An 18,267-nucleotide genomic window follows, 5' to 3' on the forward strand; every position below is an offset into this window, starting at 1 on the left:
TATTCCCCAGGCTACCAGTCCACAAATCATAAAAATAAAGCACCCAGCATATATATGTGGTATGTGGTATGTGGTTTGTGCCCAGGAAATAGCCCCAGAGAGGGCAGTGCAAATCACCCCAGAGTCACAAGAGAATTCTGATGCTCATTCAGTCCCCATGCAGAGTTAAGTGTGCACCTGGACCTCCCATGTCCTGCCCTGAGCCTTCCCAGGTGAACAAAATAAATAACAACAACCACATTTTCATTTTAGAAGCACTTGGTTTTATTGCACAGAAGCAATTGAAAGTGGACTCCAGTGGAAAGTGCGCCCTGTTGTGATTCAGTGGCCAGTGCCCAGCCTCATGGGCTCCCGCTCTTGCAGAATAAGAGAGTGCTGGGCAAGGGCTTGACCACTCCTTTGGAAAACAGAAGGCATTCGGGAATAGGTTAAGACATCTCAAGCATAATGTGTTTCTAACTGCTCATTCATTATTGCGGTCATCTGTCAGTACATACAGGAAGTAAATGCACTTATTTGGAGAGGAGGGGGGCAGTTTTTGTAGTCAAGTGTTTACGTGTAGCATTCGGCATATTATCACATTCGGCTACATAAGCTATCATAACATAGTTGTCCATCGCCTGGAGAGGGTTTGGGACATGGGGTGGGGAGGGGGTCAGGAACTGGGAGTGCCCTCTCTTGCTACCATATTGTTAACAGAAAATCCTGTTTGGTGAAGGAAGGCCCGACATCAAAGCATGTTTTTTTTCTTATAGAACAAAAAGGGAGGAAAAAAATGAAAATTCATTAGACTGACCCTTGAGTTCTGGGACCCTCCTGAGTTTCTTTGGCTGCTCTGGGGTTCCTTTCTTACTGCCTTACTTTTCCCCCTTGGTGGCCTTGTCCTCTGTGGCCTTCTCTGCAGGCTTGCTGTCTTTTTGGTCCGTGCTAGAGGATTTTTCAGCCTTTTCCGTCTTGGGTTTGCTGGGTGTGGGGGCCTCCTTGCTGGGCTCCTTGGAGACACCCTTGTCGTCCTCCTTGGCCTTGGCCTCCGTTTTGGGTTTCTCCTCTGGCTTCTTGGCCTCTGCGGCCTTCTCCTCCTTGGTGTCTTTCTTTTCGGGTACTGCTGCTGCCTCTTCTTTCTTTGGCTTTTCTGGTTCCTTCTCTGCTGGTTTGCTGGGTTCGGCTTCCTTCTTGGGTACCTCAGTCTTGTCTTTGGGTTTAGCTTCTTCCTTCACCTCCGCCTTGGCAGGAGCCTCCTTCTCCGGGGTCGCTGCTTTCTTCTTATCCTCTGTCTCTTCCTTCTTGGCCTCAACTTTGGATTCTTTGGGCTTCTCGACAGCAGCTTCCTTCTTGGCCTCCACCTCGGGCTTTGGAGCCTCCTTCTTGAGAGCCTCGCCTTTCTTGCTGTCCTTCTCCTCAGTTTTGGGTGTGGCTGGAGCCTTCTCTTCTGCCTTCTTTGGGGACTCTTTGGGTTTCTCCTCCTCCTTCACGGGTGATTTCACCTCTTCTTTCTTTGGGACCTCCTTCTCAGGGGATTTGACCTTCTCTGGGGATTTGGCCTCCTCCTTGACAGGGCTTTTGGCCTTGTCAGGGGATCTGGTGTCTGGAGGGGACTGTGCTTCCTCCTTCACTGGAGTCTTGGCTTCTGGAGACTTTACATCTAGAGTCTTGGCCTTCTCTGGGGACTTTGCTTCTTCCTTCACTGGGGACTTGGCTTTCTCTGGGGACTTTGCTTCTTCCTTCACTGGGGACTTGGCTTTCTCTGGGGACTTTGCTTCTTCCTTCGCTGGGGACTTGGCTTTCTCTGGGGACTTCACCTCCTCCTTCACTGGTGACTTGGCTTTCTCTGGGGACTTTGCTTCTTCTTTCACTGGGGACTTGGCCTTTTCAGGGGATTTTACCTCAACTGGAGACTTGGCCTCTTCCTTCACTGGCGACTTGGCCTTCTCAGGGGACTTTGTTTCTTCCTTCACTGGGGACTTGGCTTTCTCTGGGGACTTCGCTTCTTCCTTCACTGGGGACTTGGCCTTCTCAGGAGACTTGACCTCAGCTGGTGATTTTGCCTCTTCTTTTACTGGGGACTTGGCCTTCTCAGGAGACTTGGCCTCAGCTGGTGATTTTGCTTCTTCCTTCACCGGGGACTTGGCCTTCTCAGGAGACTTGGCCTCAGCTGGTGATTTTGCTTCGTCTTTCACAGGGGACTTGGCCTTCTCTGGAGACTTGGCCTCGATTGGTGACTTAGCCTCTTCCTTGGCTGGGGACTTGGCCTCAGCTGGTGACTTGGCCTCGTCTTTCACTGGGGACTTGGCCTCAGCTGGTGACTTGGCTTCTTCCTTCACAGGGGACTTGGTTTCCTTTTCTGGGGATGCAGCCTCTTCTGCTGAGGGAGACTCTGCTTTTTCTTTTCCCTCTTCTGCTTCTTCCTCTTCTCCCTCTTTTTCTTCCTTGCCTTCCTCCTCTTTGGCCTCTTTCTCCTCTTCTTCCGTCACTTCTTCAGTTACTTGGATCTCTTCTGTCTGTTCCTCCACAATCACAGTTTCCTTCTCTGACTTTTCTACCACCTTGATCTTCTCTTCACTTTTGACTTTTATGTGAGTGGATATGGAGGGAATTTTCGGGAGTGCCTCTGGAAGAGAGAAAGGACTTGGGCCAAAGCCGATCCGACACTCTTCACCTTCCAGAAGTTTTCTGCAAAATGGATAGTGGAACATATTACTCTATTAACTCAGAGCAGATTTGTTGGTTTGGGGTCTTCCTAGGGTATCCTGAAGCTCCATGGCATCCAATGACATGAACTTTGGTGAGGGAAGGAACATGAATGAATGATAGTTTTTTTGAGGGGGGTGGGGGCACGGTAATAAGGATTGAGTCTGTGGCTGCTTTACCACTCAGCTACATCTACATTTCAGCTTTATTTTGAGACAAGGTCTCACTAAGTTATCCACACTGACTTTGAATTTGAAATCCTCCTGCCTCAGCCTTCCAAGTTGCTGGGCTTATCAGTGTGTGCCACTGTGCTTGACATTTTTATTCCTTTTTATTAGTAGTTAGTTTATTTATTTAGGTGCTAGGGATCAAACCCAGAGCCTTGCACATACTTAGCATGCACTCTACCCCTGAGTGACACCTCCAGAAATAAACACTTTGGAGAATGGAGAAAGTCATTCAGCACATCATCCAAGTGACCTCTAGACCTATACTCCTATGGGGTTGTTCTTACTTAATGCAGTGGACACTGCAATTTGTGAAATTAAACAACTCCCCTTTCCACACCTGAAGAATGGTCCATAATAGAGAGCTCCTACATAAACAAAAGTGGTAAAACTGGTGGATCTCAGCAACAGAATACTTGCCTAGTCCTGGGTTTGATCACCAGTACTGCAAAAATAATGATGATAATAATAATAATAAATAAAGGACAGAGAGAGAAAGAGAGAGCAGGAAGCAAGCAATTCCACATTGATAAATTTAGTTTAAGAGGTCTTACAATATTGTCATTTGAATTTTTCCTGTCACTCTTTATCATTATCCTTTAGGTTTTAGAAAGAGGGTAGTAGAAACAGTTCCTCCTGTTGGCTTTGCTACTAACTAGATAGTGACGTTGGCCAAGTCATTCAAGCTCTTAAGGGTTCAATTTCCTTATTGATAAAAAGACGATCATTTGGGCTGGGGCTGGGGCTCAGCAGTAGCGCACTTGCCTGGCATGAATGAGGCACTGGGTTCGATTCTCAGCACCATGTATAAATAAATAAAATAAAGGTCTATCAACAACTAAAAAATACATAATTAACCAAAAAAAAAAAAAAAAAAAGGATCATAAGAGTTCCTACTTCAGAGGGTTGTTTCATTCAAACAGTGAATAAAAAGGATTTAGCAGAGTGCTTGCCTTACAGTGAATGCAGGGGTAACCCCTACAGACTGGTGCTTCCCAATTTTTAAAAAACATGTATTTATTTTAGTTGTAAATGGACCTTTATTTTATTTATTTATATAGTGCTGAGACTTGAACCCAGGGCCTTGCACATGCTAGGCAAGCGCTCTACCACTGAGTCACAACCCTAGCCCCTGGTACTTCCCAAAGTTAACAGCACACAAATCACCTAGGAGCCAAATGCAAATCCTGATCCAGTAGCCAAGGACAAGGCCTAAGTCTAACTAGGTACTAGACAACATTGATTCTGCTAATTCATGAACCACACTTTGAATAACAAGATTAGAGATTAGAGCCAGGGGTTGTGGCACATGTCTGTAATCCCAGCTACTGGAGAGGCTGAAGCAGGAGGATCACAAGTTTGAGGCCAAACCTGGGCAACTTAGCAAGACCCTGTTTCAAAATAAAAAAGGGTTGGGGGTGTAGCTTAGTGGTAATGTAACTTTAGATTCAATCCCTAGCATGGAGGGCGAATTATAGACTAAATAAAGTCAACAGGTGGGGGTTGAGGGGATATAGCTCAGTCGGAAGAGTGCTTGCCTCACATGCACAAGGCCCTAGGTCAATCCCCAGCACCTCAGGGGAAAAAAAAGTAAAGTCAACAGATGGAAAGTCAAAAGTCATCAGTCTGCAACTAGGAAAGGTCCTCATGGGGGTCAGCCCTGTTCCTCAGACCTGCTAAACCAGAAGGGCTCATCCAGGGGGACTGGCTTTCTCAGAGCCACCCTTACTAAGTAAGGGTGATTACCATGTACATGTATTACTTCGATTAGTTTAATAGGATTAGCTCACCCAACAACCCATGATATGGATCCTGTTATTATCATCTCCATTTTACTTCCCCAAGAAATGAACGCTTAGAAACCAAAGGAACTCTAAAGGAACTAGGTGTAGTTGCATGTGCCTACAATCCCAGAGACTCAGGAGGCTGAGACAGGAGGGTTGTAAATTCAAAGCCAGACTTAGTATTAATGAGGCTCTAAGTAACTTAGTGAGACCCTGTCTCAAAATAAAAAATTTTAAAAGGCTGGGGGTGTGGTTCAGTGGTAAAGTACCCTGGATTCAATTTGTAGTACCAAAAAGAGAAAAAGAAAGAAAGAAATTCTAAAGGATAGAGTTGTAAAAGCCTCTGACAATTTAAGTATCTATTTCTCTCCAGAGCAGGCCTCTGGCTGACTGGATTTGAAGAAAAGAAGAGTTTTAACTCCTTAAGTCACTGTCGGGATTTCTGCCTTTGCCAGACATGGTGGCACACACCTGTAATCACAGCGGCGGGAGGCTGAGGCAGGAAAATCTCAAATTCAAAGCCAACCACAGCAACTTAAAGAGGCCTTAAGCAACTCAGAGAGACCTTTAGATAAAATATATAAAAAAGGACTGGAGATGTGGCTCAGTAGTTAAGCGCCCCTGGACTCAATCCCCAGTACCACAAAAAAAAAAAAAAAAAAGATTTCTGCCTCTCAGAGGGGTAGACTGGTGGTACTAGGGGTTACTAGGGTTACTAGGGGCTAAGGAAAGGAGAGAACAGGGGATGAAGTTTGAGTTCAAGATGATAAAAAACAGTTTTGGAGATGGATAGTGATAGGGTTATACAACAGTGCAAATGTACTTAATACAACTGATATTTAAGATGGTTAATTGGCAAATATTATGTCATTCATATTATCAAAATTTTTAAAAAATGGCTTCTGTCTTTAAACAGCCATGTTGCCTAAATAGAACTTGAAACCCAAGGTTTCACCTAAAACACAAGGGCTTTCTGCCATTCAGCAGCTCCTGGCCCAACTCACCTATAAGCAGCAATCTCAATATCCAGAGCCATCTTGACATTCAGCAGGTCCTGGTATTCTCGGAGCTGGGCTGCCATCTCCCACTTGGTGTTCCTCAGCTCAGTGTCCAGCTGCTGAATGGCTTCCTGGGGATGACAGATCATATGTGTCACTCTCTAGTTAATGCCTATCCCTTATCACCAGGATATCTGGGGCTGGCTGTGTAAGCCCAAGCTGCCCTTCCCAGTAAGGCTCAAGTGGGACCAAACCCCATCCTATCAAAGCTTCAGGGTCCTCATTTGTGGACATGGAAAAATCTGAAGCAAAAATCTCAGCTTGAGGAAAGGTCTAGAATGAAATGTCTCAGATGCTAGCCTGGTCATGAGATGATGTGTGAATTTTCACAGATCTCTTAAAATTAGAAAATGCTCAGTGGGGGGGCTGGGGTCATGGCTCAGCAGTAGAGTGCTCGTCTCGCATGTGTGAGGCCCTGGGTTCGATCCTCAGTACCACAAAAAGATAAATAAAATAAAAATATTGTGTCCATCTACAACTAAAAATATATATATTAAAAAAAAAAAAAAGCAAATGCTCAGTGGAACCAGAGCCTTATCTGCATTTTCTCCTTACTGCTTCCCCAGTGCCCCAAAGAGCCTGCCTGCCACATCATCAAGGCTTGAAAACATCTGTTCTTGATGATCTAATGACAGGGACAATACACAAAAGCATATTAAATACAAGATAAAACTTGTCATCTCACCCTAGGCCCACTGCAGCCACAGCTTAAAGAGAACTATTATCACTTTTTATTTTCTCTTATTTGTTTCTCTGCTTCCTAAAACTCTACGATCACTATATATTACTTACATGCTGTTTTTTGAAAGTTATCTTTAATTGGAGGAATCTGCCAAGGCCCTCCCCAGGCTACACACAGGTTACTATTAATTGGATGTCCTACTGAGCACTTCAAAGTCTGTCTCTCTTTTTAATCTTCAAAGTTCTGTAAAGCAAGTGTTAGTTTTTGTTTTTCTTTCTTTACCTTGTCACTGCGGAGAAGAAATTTAAGTTCAGACAGGCCGAAAACTCTCCTGGGTCACACAGCTACAAAGTCCTGGTATGTCTAACTCCAAGAACCATGGTCTTAACCACTGCATCCTGCTCAGGGAAGGGGAGTGACTTGTACAGGTCACTCAACCAGGAGAGGCAGTTTGTCCCTATGTCTACCTGGTAGGATGCAATGTCAGCCTGATGACGGTCCTCTAGCTCAGAGCGCTGCCTCTCCAGGGAATCCTTGGTGCTTTTCAGAGCCTCCAACTCTGTGGTCCTGGCCTGCAGCTGACGTCGGTACTCAGTTATCTCCTCCTGGGCTGAGCGCATGGCATCTGTATTCACTTTAGCTGCCTCTGACAGTCGGTCCAGCCTCACTAGGTAGAGAAGGGAGCAGGGCACAGGGTTAGACACACCTAGATTTGGGTTCCAATGCCTAGATCTGGAAGGTGACACACATGGGTTGGGGAGTTAGTGGGTGCCAGGCACCATGGTGGATGCTTACCTCACTCTATGCTATGAGAAAGGCAAGTGATCCAGCCTAAAGCCACCTAGCTAGTAAGTGGCAGAGTAGGATTCAAATCTAGTGATTATATCTGGTTCCAAAGACTAGACTCAGTCTCCCTCAACCTAGAAATTTATATCAACCTTCAGGGGACAGGAAGCTCTCATTTCTGGTCCCAGTACCAGGTCCAGCTCCCCAGCAAGGGGCCGGCACTGCTGGAGACTCAGATGTGAAATTTTGCCCATGAGGTTTAACTGAGCTGAATGCTGGAGGCTTGTGGCTGAACTTGTTAATGAGCCTGTGACCTTTGAAGGCATGAGAGTTCTGAGCAATCAAGTCATCATGCAGCCATGGTACCTTCCTTACAGACTTCTGGGCAGAGTCCAAGATCACTGCAAGTCCAAGGTCCTGGGTGTCAGCCCTTCTATTCCGTCCTCAACTTGGCTGCGCATTGCATAGCACAGGAACCTCCCAGTTGATGGCAGCCACACCCTGGCCCCTGCCACCCACAGGCTCCTAGTTCTCAGAAGACCTTGAGGGGGCCAGTGGAGGCCTTTAGATTGGTTTACATCCCCTGAAAATGAACATCCTGAATCCCCACATAACAGCACTGAGAGCCTGAGTCTTGGTGGAGAGAAGCCAGCTGTCTGGACCACAAGCCCTGGGATGGTTTGCCTGAGTGAAGGGCAAATTCAAGAGAACAGAATTCCCCTCTGGGAGTGGCCTTGCTGCAGAGATGGGGGAGGGGTTCTGCCACTGCAGATGGGTAGAAAAGGAATGGGATATTCCAAGCATCCAAATGAGCATTCCTGGCTTTCCCTGCCAGTACTGGCAAAGACTTAGAAATCTGTCCAGGTGGGTGAGAATTCTAACCTATTGTGGATTGCAAACTCATTTGAAAATCATTGAAGCCTCTGCACTCTCCCTAGAACAAAGCAGTTTTACAAACAGTTTCAGCTGGGATCATATAAGTCTCCAGACTGAGAAGGTCATTTGGTCCACCCAGCTCTTTCAATCAAAAAGAAATGAAAACCAGAGAGGGCTAATGTTGGTCAAGGTCACCCTGCAGCTGCTGGGCACAGCTTTAGGATAGCTGCAGTCCAGCTGACTCAGGACTACGTGGAGTTGGGTGGTGGTGGGGATTTGGGAAGGTTCCAGGTTGCTTAAGAGAGGGGATTTAAAATAGTGAAGAGGCCAGCCTCAGCCATTCTTGGTCATTGGTTGTGGTGACGCACCTGGGGAGAGAGGATGTGAAAATGCCCCACCCATTTCAACCCGCACTGCAGATTAAGGTGGGGGCATTAGGCACGGAGCAGGTAGTGGGGCGGAGCCTACTAGGGTAGGGGCAGAAGAATGGAGACCCAGCAGAGTGCAGGAAAGGGAGATGGGCGGCACTTACAGGGTATGCACTAATGACCAGAAGCCAGCGCTACTTTGGAACTAGAGACAATTTGTTTTGTTCCTAATGGGCAAAAATCTCAGACCAGGGGGCCCCAGAGTGGAAGCACAAAGAATCTGGAGGAGAGCAACCAAAAGAGAACCCAGAGTTGGTGGCGTCCTACAAGAAACCTGTGAAAGTTACTTAAGTAGGGGGCATGCACTTTGCGAGGGAAGCCGAGTTGTGAGCCCTCTGATTCTGCTACAAGGAATCCAACAGCACGCCCTAGGGTCAACCCAGGGGGCAGCTAGCTGCAGGGGCACCCCTCCCCAACCCCCACGCGCCTGCGCACCTCGAAACCACTCCTCTGACTGCAGCGTGCTCTGCACAGCATGGCCTTCGAGTTGCGCGCGGATCTCACGCAGCGCCGACGTCACGTCGCACTTCAGGGCGTCGCGCGCCTCGGCCTGCGCCTGCGCCTGCGCGGCGCCGCAACCCTGGATCAGACCGAGCAGCTCNCGCGAGCCGCCCTTCCGGGCCAGCGCATAATGCAGGCTGCCGCCTCCGTGCAGCGGCGCGAACGGGGCGCCCAGCAGCGCGTCCGCGCCGCCGAAGCTCATCATGGCCAGGCAGGTGCGGGCCGCCGGCAGAGCCGGAACGCGGGGCCGGGACGGGGTGGGCGGCACTGCGACAGCTCCGGGACGCCAGCTCTTTTATAGCCGCCTTGGCCGGGTCCAGCCCCTTGGCAGTGGGGGGCTGGGGAGTCGGGCCCCGCCCTCTCCACCTCCTCCCCCGCGGCCCGGGGCCGACCGGCTTAGCCGCAGTGAGAGGGGCGGGGCAGGGGGAGCAAGGAGTGAAGGGGAATCGTCGCAGCGACTGAGGAGTCTCCCGAGGTCAGGGCAAGAGGTGGAGGACTTCCGGAGAGTACTAATGGGGACCCTCAGTGCGGGCAGGAAGACCCTGCTAGTGTGTTTAGAATAAAAGAGGGGACCTGATATAGGGGAGAACAATTAGACTTGGTAGGAATCGGGGGTGGGTGCCTTCGGGGTGGAGCGTTGAGATATGCTGTGATCATTAGAATGAGGGGACCCTTGCATGGGATGGAGCACAAGATTTTCCTAATAGTTAGGCCTTGGTGATAGGAGATGCAGAGAATCTGTAGCGGGTCCGAAATAATGAGGGAGCCAGGCAGTTGAATGGGGGCACGGTGTACGCTGTAGAGAATAGATAGGGGACTCCTACCGTGTTCCCCTAATTGCTAGAGCAGCCACTGGGAGAGGACTTAAGAAACTCTGCAGCTGGCTCTGGAATAGGGAAGGAGGACCTGGAGTTGAAAAGGACAGTAAGGCTACCCTGAATTGGGGTATGGGAGACACTGCAGAAAATGGAGAGAGGGACCCCTGGGTGGTGGTGAGGAAAGAGTATTCTTTAAAAAGTCTGCAGTGGTGCCCAAGATTGGAAGTGGGAGGTAGCAGCTGACCTCAGCAATAGGGCCTCTAAATGAAGGGACAGAGGGGTCTCCTGAACCGCCGGGAGGTGGGCTGTGTTTGAGGGGCAGAGTTCTGTATGCTGGGGTCAGCTCTGTAGTTTGCTTGCAGAATGACCTTGGACAAGTTCTGTCGTCCAGTTCTAGCTTTTCCTTTTGTACAGTGAGGGGGTCTTGCCCTAGGGACCAGCTGCAACTCCAGAACCCAGGACCATTGTGGAGGAAGGTCTCCAGCTGAATTAGAGGGGAGCCCACATATTGCCTATGGGTATGACAACCGTTTTCCCACAACTAGAATATCTATCTTTCTCCTTCTCTTTTTCATCTCCTCAGTCTCAACTTTTCACAGCCCAACCCCACAACAGACAAACTGACACCTCCACAGGCATCCCTTCTCACTCCCAAGGAAGTGGTGGGATGCTTTCTTACTACTCAAGTCCCTCATCCCCATGAGCCCTAGTGGGGAGTCAGGCAGAAAAAGGGGTTCCTTGGGTTTGGGGACTCTGCAACTGCTTTGTTATGGGGCTCTTTCTTGGCTTTGCTTCATGTCAGATGCATTGGGAGTGGGGGTGGCACTGCGGCTGGCATTTCATCAGTGACAGAGCCTGCTTCTTGTTGGGGACATAGGGGTTAATCTCTGCCTTTGCCTTTACCTTGGAGAGGGGAGGGGTGCAAGCTGTCTCTTGCCCGGGCCCTGTGCTATGCGGATAAGAACTGATGACAGGGTGGGTGAGTGGTCCAGAAAGTCACAGTGGGCCAGGGACCCACTCCTGGATGTTTCACTAGGGATCTATTTTCTGGGAAGTTCTCCATGCAAACCTGGCCTGTACTCCTTTTCCATTGGGAGCTGAAAGGACCCCCAGGGATACCCTGACATCCTCTGGAAATCAGAATAGACTCCCCTCCCAGATCTGAATCTCCCCAAGGCAGTTATTTCAACCCCCACTGCACCCCCAGCTTATCCTCTTTTTCCTTCTTTTAGGATCCCCAGGACAGAGACTGACAGACCCTCCAGAAAAAGATCCCTGCCAATCCCTTTCTCTTTGCCCTCTCTCATGCCCAGACAACTGGTGTTAGGCAGACCCTGAGAGCTGGGGAAGTGATGGTGCTGTTCCTTTAACCATGTTTTACTGGAAGGAGAGTGCGCTGGGGAGCAGGGAAGAGGGGGAAGGGAGTTTCTGGCTTTGCATGGAGAAGCAGAACATGATGAAGCATTTTTCCCCCACTTAAAGGTCCAGTCATGCTTTGGTTTGCAGGGGGCAGAGGGGCTGGTTTGCAGGTGATGCTGGGAGAATGAGGTGAGTGGCTGGTCTGAGGTACTGGAGAAAGGCATGGGGTAGAGGGGTGCTTGGGCAGGACCCTCTTGCTGTCACATGGCTCCCCAATTATTTTTCATTCTGCTTGGAATTTTGCCATTTGATCCTTCTTACTTTGAGTCTCATCAGTCCTCTGCACAATGCAGATACTTGCTCTGGGTGTGGGAAGGCTGATAGGAGGGATGGGAGTAAAATAGGAGGGGGCAAGATAGATTTGTTAGGGCCAGAGACCTCACCCATCAGATTACAGCTTGCTACAGATTCCAGAAATCCAAAGTAGGATTTTTTTATAGCTGGAAAATTGGCACAAGATCTGGAACCCTGAGGTCATTCCCCCAAAAGACCCTTCAGGCTTACTAGAAAGCCATCCTTGGCCTCCTGCCCCTCCCCACATTTAGGTAATTGTCCCCTCCTGAATGTTCCATGGTCCCCAGTGTTAAGTCTTAGCAGTACATTCACTCTGTGTCATTGTGTGAATGAATGATGAGTGAATGAAAGAATGAATTCCATTAGTCCTCCAGACAAACTTTCGGTCTAGAAGGAACTAAGAATGATTCTGCCCTGAATCTGTGCCTCAAATCACTTTCACCTTCTTTCCTATGGTTCTTACCACTTGGAATTGAATGGAACAACTTATTATTTCATCCATCCTTCATCCTTCCATGCCTCCATCCATCCATCTCTCCCTCCCTCCCTCCCTCCATTGCTTATTGAGCACCTGTTATGCTATAGACACACACTAAATGTTGAGATTATAATATCCCACAAGCTTCTAAAATTGTCTCTGGATTCTCAAGTTCTTCCCAAATCCCAACTCATCATTTCCTAAGGCACTTTCAAGATAAGTGCTATAGTCTGGATCTTGAATACCCCTGAAAGGCCCATGTGTTAAAGACTTGGTTTTCAGGGTGGTGCTGTTGGGAGGTGTGGCCTAATTGCAATGCCAGATAGTCCTGCTACTCTGGGCTACAAGTTCAAGACCAGCCTCAGCAACTTAGTGAGACCCTGCCTCAAAAAAATTTTAAGAAGTCGGGACCAGCTCAGGGGTCAAGTGCCCTTGGGTTCAATCCCCAATCTGGGGGAGGGGAGGTGGAGGGGGTAATGGAAGGCCTTTAGGAATGTTTCCTAAGGGAACTGTGGGACTCAGTCCCTTCCTCTTTCTTTCCTTTGCCTCCTAGCCATGAGGTGAATGGTTTTGCTCCATCATGTACTCCCACCATGATGTGCTACCTCACCACAGGCCCAAAGCAGCCAACTGATGTGAACTGGAACTTCCAGAACTGTGAGCCAAAATAAACCTTTTCTCTTTATCAATTGATTGTCTCAGATATTTATTAGAGTAACAGAAATGAGACTAATGCAATAGGTATACCTCCAAAAAGAACAATAAAGCCATAAAGCTCTCTGTGAACATCTGCAAGGCATTGCTGCCACTCACTTCATTCATTCCACTAGATGGGATTAAACCCCACAGTGAACTTAGAAAACTGAGACTCCAGTGAGATGGAATCCTTTACCTCCCTTGTATACAACAGAGAAGACTCACCATGTTTTCTTTGGTGCCTCTTCAAACCTCCTCACTTGTCAGGGATCACTGTTCCTGTTTTATGTACTACTTAAGTAAATTGAAGCCAGAGTAAGGAAGTGGGTTATCTGGGTTAGCGATAGCCCAGTGTCTCAGGTCATCCAGGTCTAAGCTAATGCTGGACACACAGTGTGGAAACCAATTTCTCTTGTACAGTAGAGGCCTTGGTAGTCTGAGGGTAGAGGAATGAGAAGTCCCCAGAAAGAGAATGAGCAACTTTCTGGGGGTGAGATTGGGGAAGGAGTCTGACCTCTGACAGGTTGCTCAGCTGAGATTCTCTCTGACCCATGATCCAGTGTCAGCACATCCTGTATTTTCTTTTGTTTTGGTGCTAGAGGATTGAACCCAGTACCTTGTGCATACCAGGCATACATTCTACCACTGAGCTGCACCCCAGCTCCTCAACACATCCTATATGAGGGCCCACTCCCTGCACCACTATATCCTTTATAAGGAACAGCATTGACCATTGCTTGGGGTGCATTTGCTAAACCTCATTTTCTTTTCCTGCTTTTTCTCCATAGGACTTGACTTTATTTTTTCCTCTTTGACTCCTCCCATTACAAGGTAAGTTTCATAAGGACAGGGATTTTTGTATGTTTTATCCACTGCTGCTTTCCTCGGTGCTTGGAATAGTGGCTGGCATACAGCAGGTGCTTAACAGGTACTTGTAGGATGACTGCAAGGTTCTGCCTGAGAGGCTGGTGATCACCTGGATATTTCAGCACCGGGCCATGGACAGTTCCCAGCCTGCTTGGCCCTGGGAGGGAGGCTCCCAGAGGAGTGATTGGGGAAGGGGGCCCTGAAAGTCCCCAGACTGAAGCCTCCTAGCCCCAGCTATGCAGTCACCTTTGCTGAGGCTCAAGCCCTGCCACTGCATTGCAACTCGCTCCACTCCTAGAATTGCCTGTTCGGGTTTAGCGATTCTTTCTACTTCTCCATGAAGTGCTGAGTGGGGTTTCACCTCTCTCCCTCTAGTGGTCATGGTGCCTCATATTCTCTACCAGTCCTTCCTCTGCCTTTCTCCACTTCTTTCCCTTTCTCCTCTCCTTTCCTGCTGCGTCATGTGCCTTTCTCCCCGGTTTCTCTGTCTTCCTTATCCCTTCCCCCCCACCCTCCTCTCTGCCCCACCCCACTAGACTTGCCCTCTTTTTGCTTGGTTTGAGTCCGATGTGTGGTAAAGGAGAGACAGCCTCCCTACCCCTCCTCCCTTTAGGAAGCAAACATCAAAGATTGAACTAAGAGCTGTTTTTCATAAACCTTCCCCTCCTGGGTTCCACCCACGTACCTAACCACTGGGGACTGCCTGCAGCTCATGAAGCCTGCAGGAGGCCTGCCCAACCCCCCCATCCGCTGCTCTTGGACTATACAGTGTGGGAAGCTGAATCCTGCCCCAAAGGCCAGGAACTGGTGGGCGGATTCACAGCTCTGCTCCAGGATTTGTTGTGGGCAACTATGGTTGAATGACTTTTGGCCTGTGGTTCCCAAGAAGGGGAATGAGACAGTTCATTGGTCTTTCCTAAGGGACCCTTGTCTTGTAACCACATGGGACTTGCTGATCACACGTGCTCTATGGCTGTCAATACTTTTTTGTTATCCAGACCAAGAGGCTAAGTAGCAATAGGAATGAAGGCGGTCATCTAAGAAAAAGAGAAAGTGCCTCTGCTTTTATGCCTGGTCTCTCTTCCATTGCAACTCTATTTAATAGATATGACTACTAGTCCCGCTTCCTGGATTGGGAAATGAAGACTGAGAGACTGAATAACTTGTCCCAGGTCACACAGCTAGCAAACAAAGCAGCTGGGATTTGAACCTAGTTCTGATGGGCTCCACAGCAGGTAAGCTCAAGTATAAGATTTTGCAGTCATGTGTCACATTCACTGGGGTCCAACACTTTCCCAATTCCACTACAATTGACTGGAAACCTTGCTCTAAGGGTTACTTCTCGCACATTGGTGAAAGCATGCGGAGTTGAGAACTAGCTCTGGGTTTTTATCTTTTCTCTGGGTGGTTCTGCTGGGGCAGAAAGGCAGGAGACTTTCCAGGCAATACAGTCAGGAAATTGAAGTGATGGTCAACTCAGCTTTCTGGACATCCATGGCTGAGGAGTCAGATAAATAGAAAGTAGTCACGGAATGATGATTGATGGTCACAATGTAAACCTGAGTCATCAAGAAAACAGTTTTGGCAGCCTCCATGTGGTGAGCACCTGCCCACTGCATTCTCTGCTTACATATGTGGTTTCTTAGTGGCTCTGCCAGGTGTGCAGGATCACCCTTTTCTATGGAGTAAGACATTTGAGATCAGAGAAAGTGACCTTCCAAGGTCACAGGGTAGGGTTCTGTGGCCAGGTTCTAGTGATGTTTCATCTCTATGCTAGAAGAGAAGAAAATCATAGTCCATTTTAGAAAGATTCTATGCCAAAGAATTTAGATTGAAATGTTGGGTCTTGAGATGAATAGCAAATAGATAAAAGTTCATTCCTCATGGTCATTGTTGGCAGGTCAACAAGGCATGACTGGGCTTTAAAAGAGGCTCTTACAAGTAAGTGGACCCAGCCAGGCATAGTGGCATACAACTATCATCCCAGCGACTCAGGAGGTTGAGGCAGGAGGATCACAAATTGAAGGCCAGTCTCAGCTATTTAACAAGGCCCTCAGCAATTTAGCAAGACCCTGTCTGAAAACAAAAAAATAAAAAGGACTGGGGGTACAGCTCAGTGATAAAGCACCCCTGGTTCAATCCCCAGAACAACAACAAAAAAAGTGGGCCCATTTCCAGGCTCAATGGACATGAGAAGGGCAAGCTACACTGTGGCGCATCCCTCTGTAGTTAGGCTGTGTGAGGACATATAGGGCCTGGCAGCGGCCTGCCATCACCCAAAGGTGGCAGATGCCATCATGGGAGAGATGTACCAAGAAAATTTCTGAAACCTCTCTCAACCCTAAGGCAGTCACTTGCTATGGTCAGAAGATTGCAGGAACTCAGAGTGGGCCTGGACCAGGGACCAGTCACACACACCAGAGCAGGCACTCTGCTCCTGCCTTCTAGCTTCTGGAGAGGTTAGTGGTGGAGGAAGAAGCTGATCTTAAGGCCTTACTGTCTGTGAGGGGGACTTAGTGGACAGACCCTGTCTTTAAATAAAATACAAAATAAGTCTGGGGATGTGGCTCTGTGGTTAAGTGCCCCTGCATTCAATATCCGGTACCAAAAAAAAAAAAAAAAGAAAATCACAGACTTGCTCTGAAATGCCACTGTGTCCCACTGGAGGACTGGCTGTCTCCTAGAATGCCTTCCTCATCCTCCATCACTCCTATTTGGTGCTGGGTGCCCTGCTCATTACCTAGGTGCACATCTAGTACCTAGCTCATGACTTGAGCTAATGGAGTTCCTGGTGCCTGTGCTTTCTGACCCCTGCTAGACAAAGAGCCCTCCATGAGAGCAAGAAGTAGTTCTTTTACCTGGGCAGTGGGTGATCAAATGGAAGGACTTGAGGACATAGATAGGGGGGCTGGGATGGATTGTGGTTCAGCGGTAGAGCACTCGCTAGCATACGCAGGGCCCTGGGTTCGATCTTCAGCACCACATAAAAATAAATGAATGGAATAAAGGTATTGTGTCTAACTACAACTAAAAAAATAAAAAATAAATCTTTAAAAATAAAAAAAAGAATGTTCCCTTTTGGTAGCTTTGGAGGAGGCAGGGGTGGATGGAGAGGACTGGTGGGCCCCCCGTCCAAATCTCCAGTCCTGCCGCTATGAAAGTCTTGATTGTGCCACATCCACTTGCACCCTAGGCTTCCTGTCTGAAATCCTTTTCTTCATCTCAATATTCACAGAACCCCTTTTCATTCCTTAGATGTTCCACATTTCCTCCTCCTCCAGGGTGTTTTCACTGACTCCCAGGGATCTGACAGCTGCTTCCTTTGGGCTCTTCCAGCTCCCAGCTTTTCCTTCATTATAGCCTGATGCTGTATTCATCTCCTAACTGGACTGTGAGCTCCACAAGGTCAAGAGTCCTGTTAGTCAACGTTGCATCCCTAGGGCTTAGATCCAGAGTGTTAGCACAGTGTGTTGAATGAGTAAATATCAGTCAGCAGTGACTTCCCATAGACAGCACTCCGTGTCATAGATTAGATGTAAGTCATTCTCTGGGCTTAGAGGACCTGAGATCCCATCAGTGGTGTAGACAAAGAAACTGAGGCTGGAGAGGTCAGTGGCAGGTCTGAAGCAGCCTGGGCTTTCAGTGTAGCTAACAGTTGCCTTGTTTCTGATTCTGCAGCTGGAGCTCCAAGAGGCAGGAGACAAGACCTGGATATGATGTTCTGAATCTGCAGGGCACTTTGTCTCCTATCACCACCTGCTGGTGCTTCCAAGGTACCAGACACTTTATTTTTTTCCACATGTTTGGATATCCACAGGGAGGAACCTATGGTTATCTCCCTTCATAGATGAATAAACTGAGATGTAGAGAGGTTAATTTGTGAATGTGTGTTTTGCTTTCTTTCACAAACTTCTCTGGGTCCCATTGAAGCCTCACAGATTTATTGTCAAAACCACTTTCTAAAGGACAAAAACGAGGTTCTGGAACTACAGAACCTGTTTCTCTGGCTCTGAAACTGGCTTGGCTTTCCACTTGACAGAATTGCCATGTCAACAGCGCCCCCTGCGGGCAATGGCGGGGAAGCTCCTCATGCCTAAAAGGACCTACCTCCCACCTGAACCAGGGCGCACTGGCCAGCCTGCTTCCTTAGGCACAGGTTGCTGAAGAAGGGGATCTTCCTGCAGAACTGTACCTTAAGCATGGACATGGGTGAATCAATCCTGGGCTTGTGTCTTGACATTTCTGTGTCTGTGGGCAGCAGGGGCTCTTCCAGGTCATTGCCATGCTTACAAAAATCATTTTCAGGATGGGCATGGTGGCACAAGCCTGTAATCCCAGCAGTTTAGGAGGCTGAGGGTGGAAGATCATGAGTTCAAAGCCAGCCTCGGCAACTTAACAAGGCCTTAAGAAACTCAGTGAGATGCTGCCTCTCAATAAAATATAAAAAAGGGCTGAGAGCTGGGTGTGATGACACATGCCTATAATCCCTGTGGTTTAGGAGGCTGAGGCAGCAGGATTGCAAGTTCAAGGCCAGCCTCAGCAAAAGTGAGGCGCTAAGCAAATCAGTGAGACCCTGTCTCTAAATAAAATACAAAATAGGCCTGGGGATGTGGCTCAGTTGTCAGGTGCCCCTGGATTCAATCCACAGTACAAAAAAAAAAATCA

At 48.2% G+C, this 18,267-nt stretch overlaps 1 protein-coding gene and 1 long non-coding RNA gene across 5 annotated transcripts; one reads left to right on the top strand and one right to left on the bottom strand.

Moving 5' to 3' along the window:
* Window positions 1-240: 240 nt before the first annotated feature.
* Window positions 241-9,351, bottom strand: Nefh (neurofilament heavy chain). Of its 4 annotated transcripts, XM_048784915.1 has the most exons (6): window positions 8,965-9,351; window positions 6,907-7,106; window positions 5,704-5,828; window positions 2,226-2,670; window positions 2,106-2,129; window positions 241-2,009 (listed from the first exon to the last, which is right to left on the bottom strand). In XM_048784915.1, exons 1-6 carry the CDS (start codon window positions 9,233-9,235, stop codon window positions 858-860), a joined length of 2,217 nt encoding a protein of 738 aa, XP_048640872.1. In that variant the 5' UTR covers window positions 9,236-9,351; the 3' UTR covers window positions 241-857. The 4 variants fall into 4 exon arrangements, with proteins under 4 accessions (XP_048640872.1, XP_048640871.1, XP_048640873.1 ...); XM_048784914.1 differs by having other exon boundaries at window positions 2,106-2,670; XM_048784916.1 differs by lacking the exon at window positions 2,106-2,129 and having other exon boundaries at window positions 241-2,069; window positions 2,292-2,670; window positions 8,965-9,350.
* Window positions 9,352-9,484: 133 nt separating this feature from the next.
* Window positions 9,485-17,478, top strand: LOC125611106. Its single transcript, XR_007341223.1, has 5 exons — window positions 9,485-11,396; window positions 12,593-12,696; window positions 13,524-13,566; window positions 14,708-14,837; window positions 17,281-17,478. It is a non-coding gene; the product is annotated as an uncharacterized LOC125611106 (long non-coding RNA).
* Window positions 17,479-18,267: the final 789 nt, after the last annotated feature.

This window comes from Marmota marmota, unplaced genomic scaffold, assembly GCF_001458135.2.
Source record: "Marmota marmota marmota unplaced genomic scaffold, marMar, whole genome shotgun sequence".
In the NCBI taxonomy this organism is placed as follows: Eukaryota; Metazoa; Chordata; class Mammalia; order Rodentia; family Sciuridae; genus Marmota; species Marmota marmota.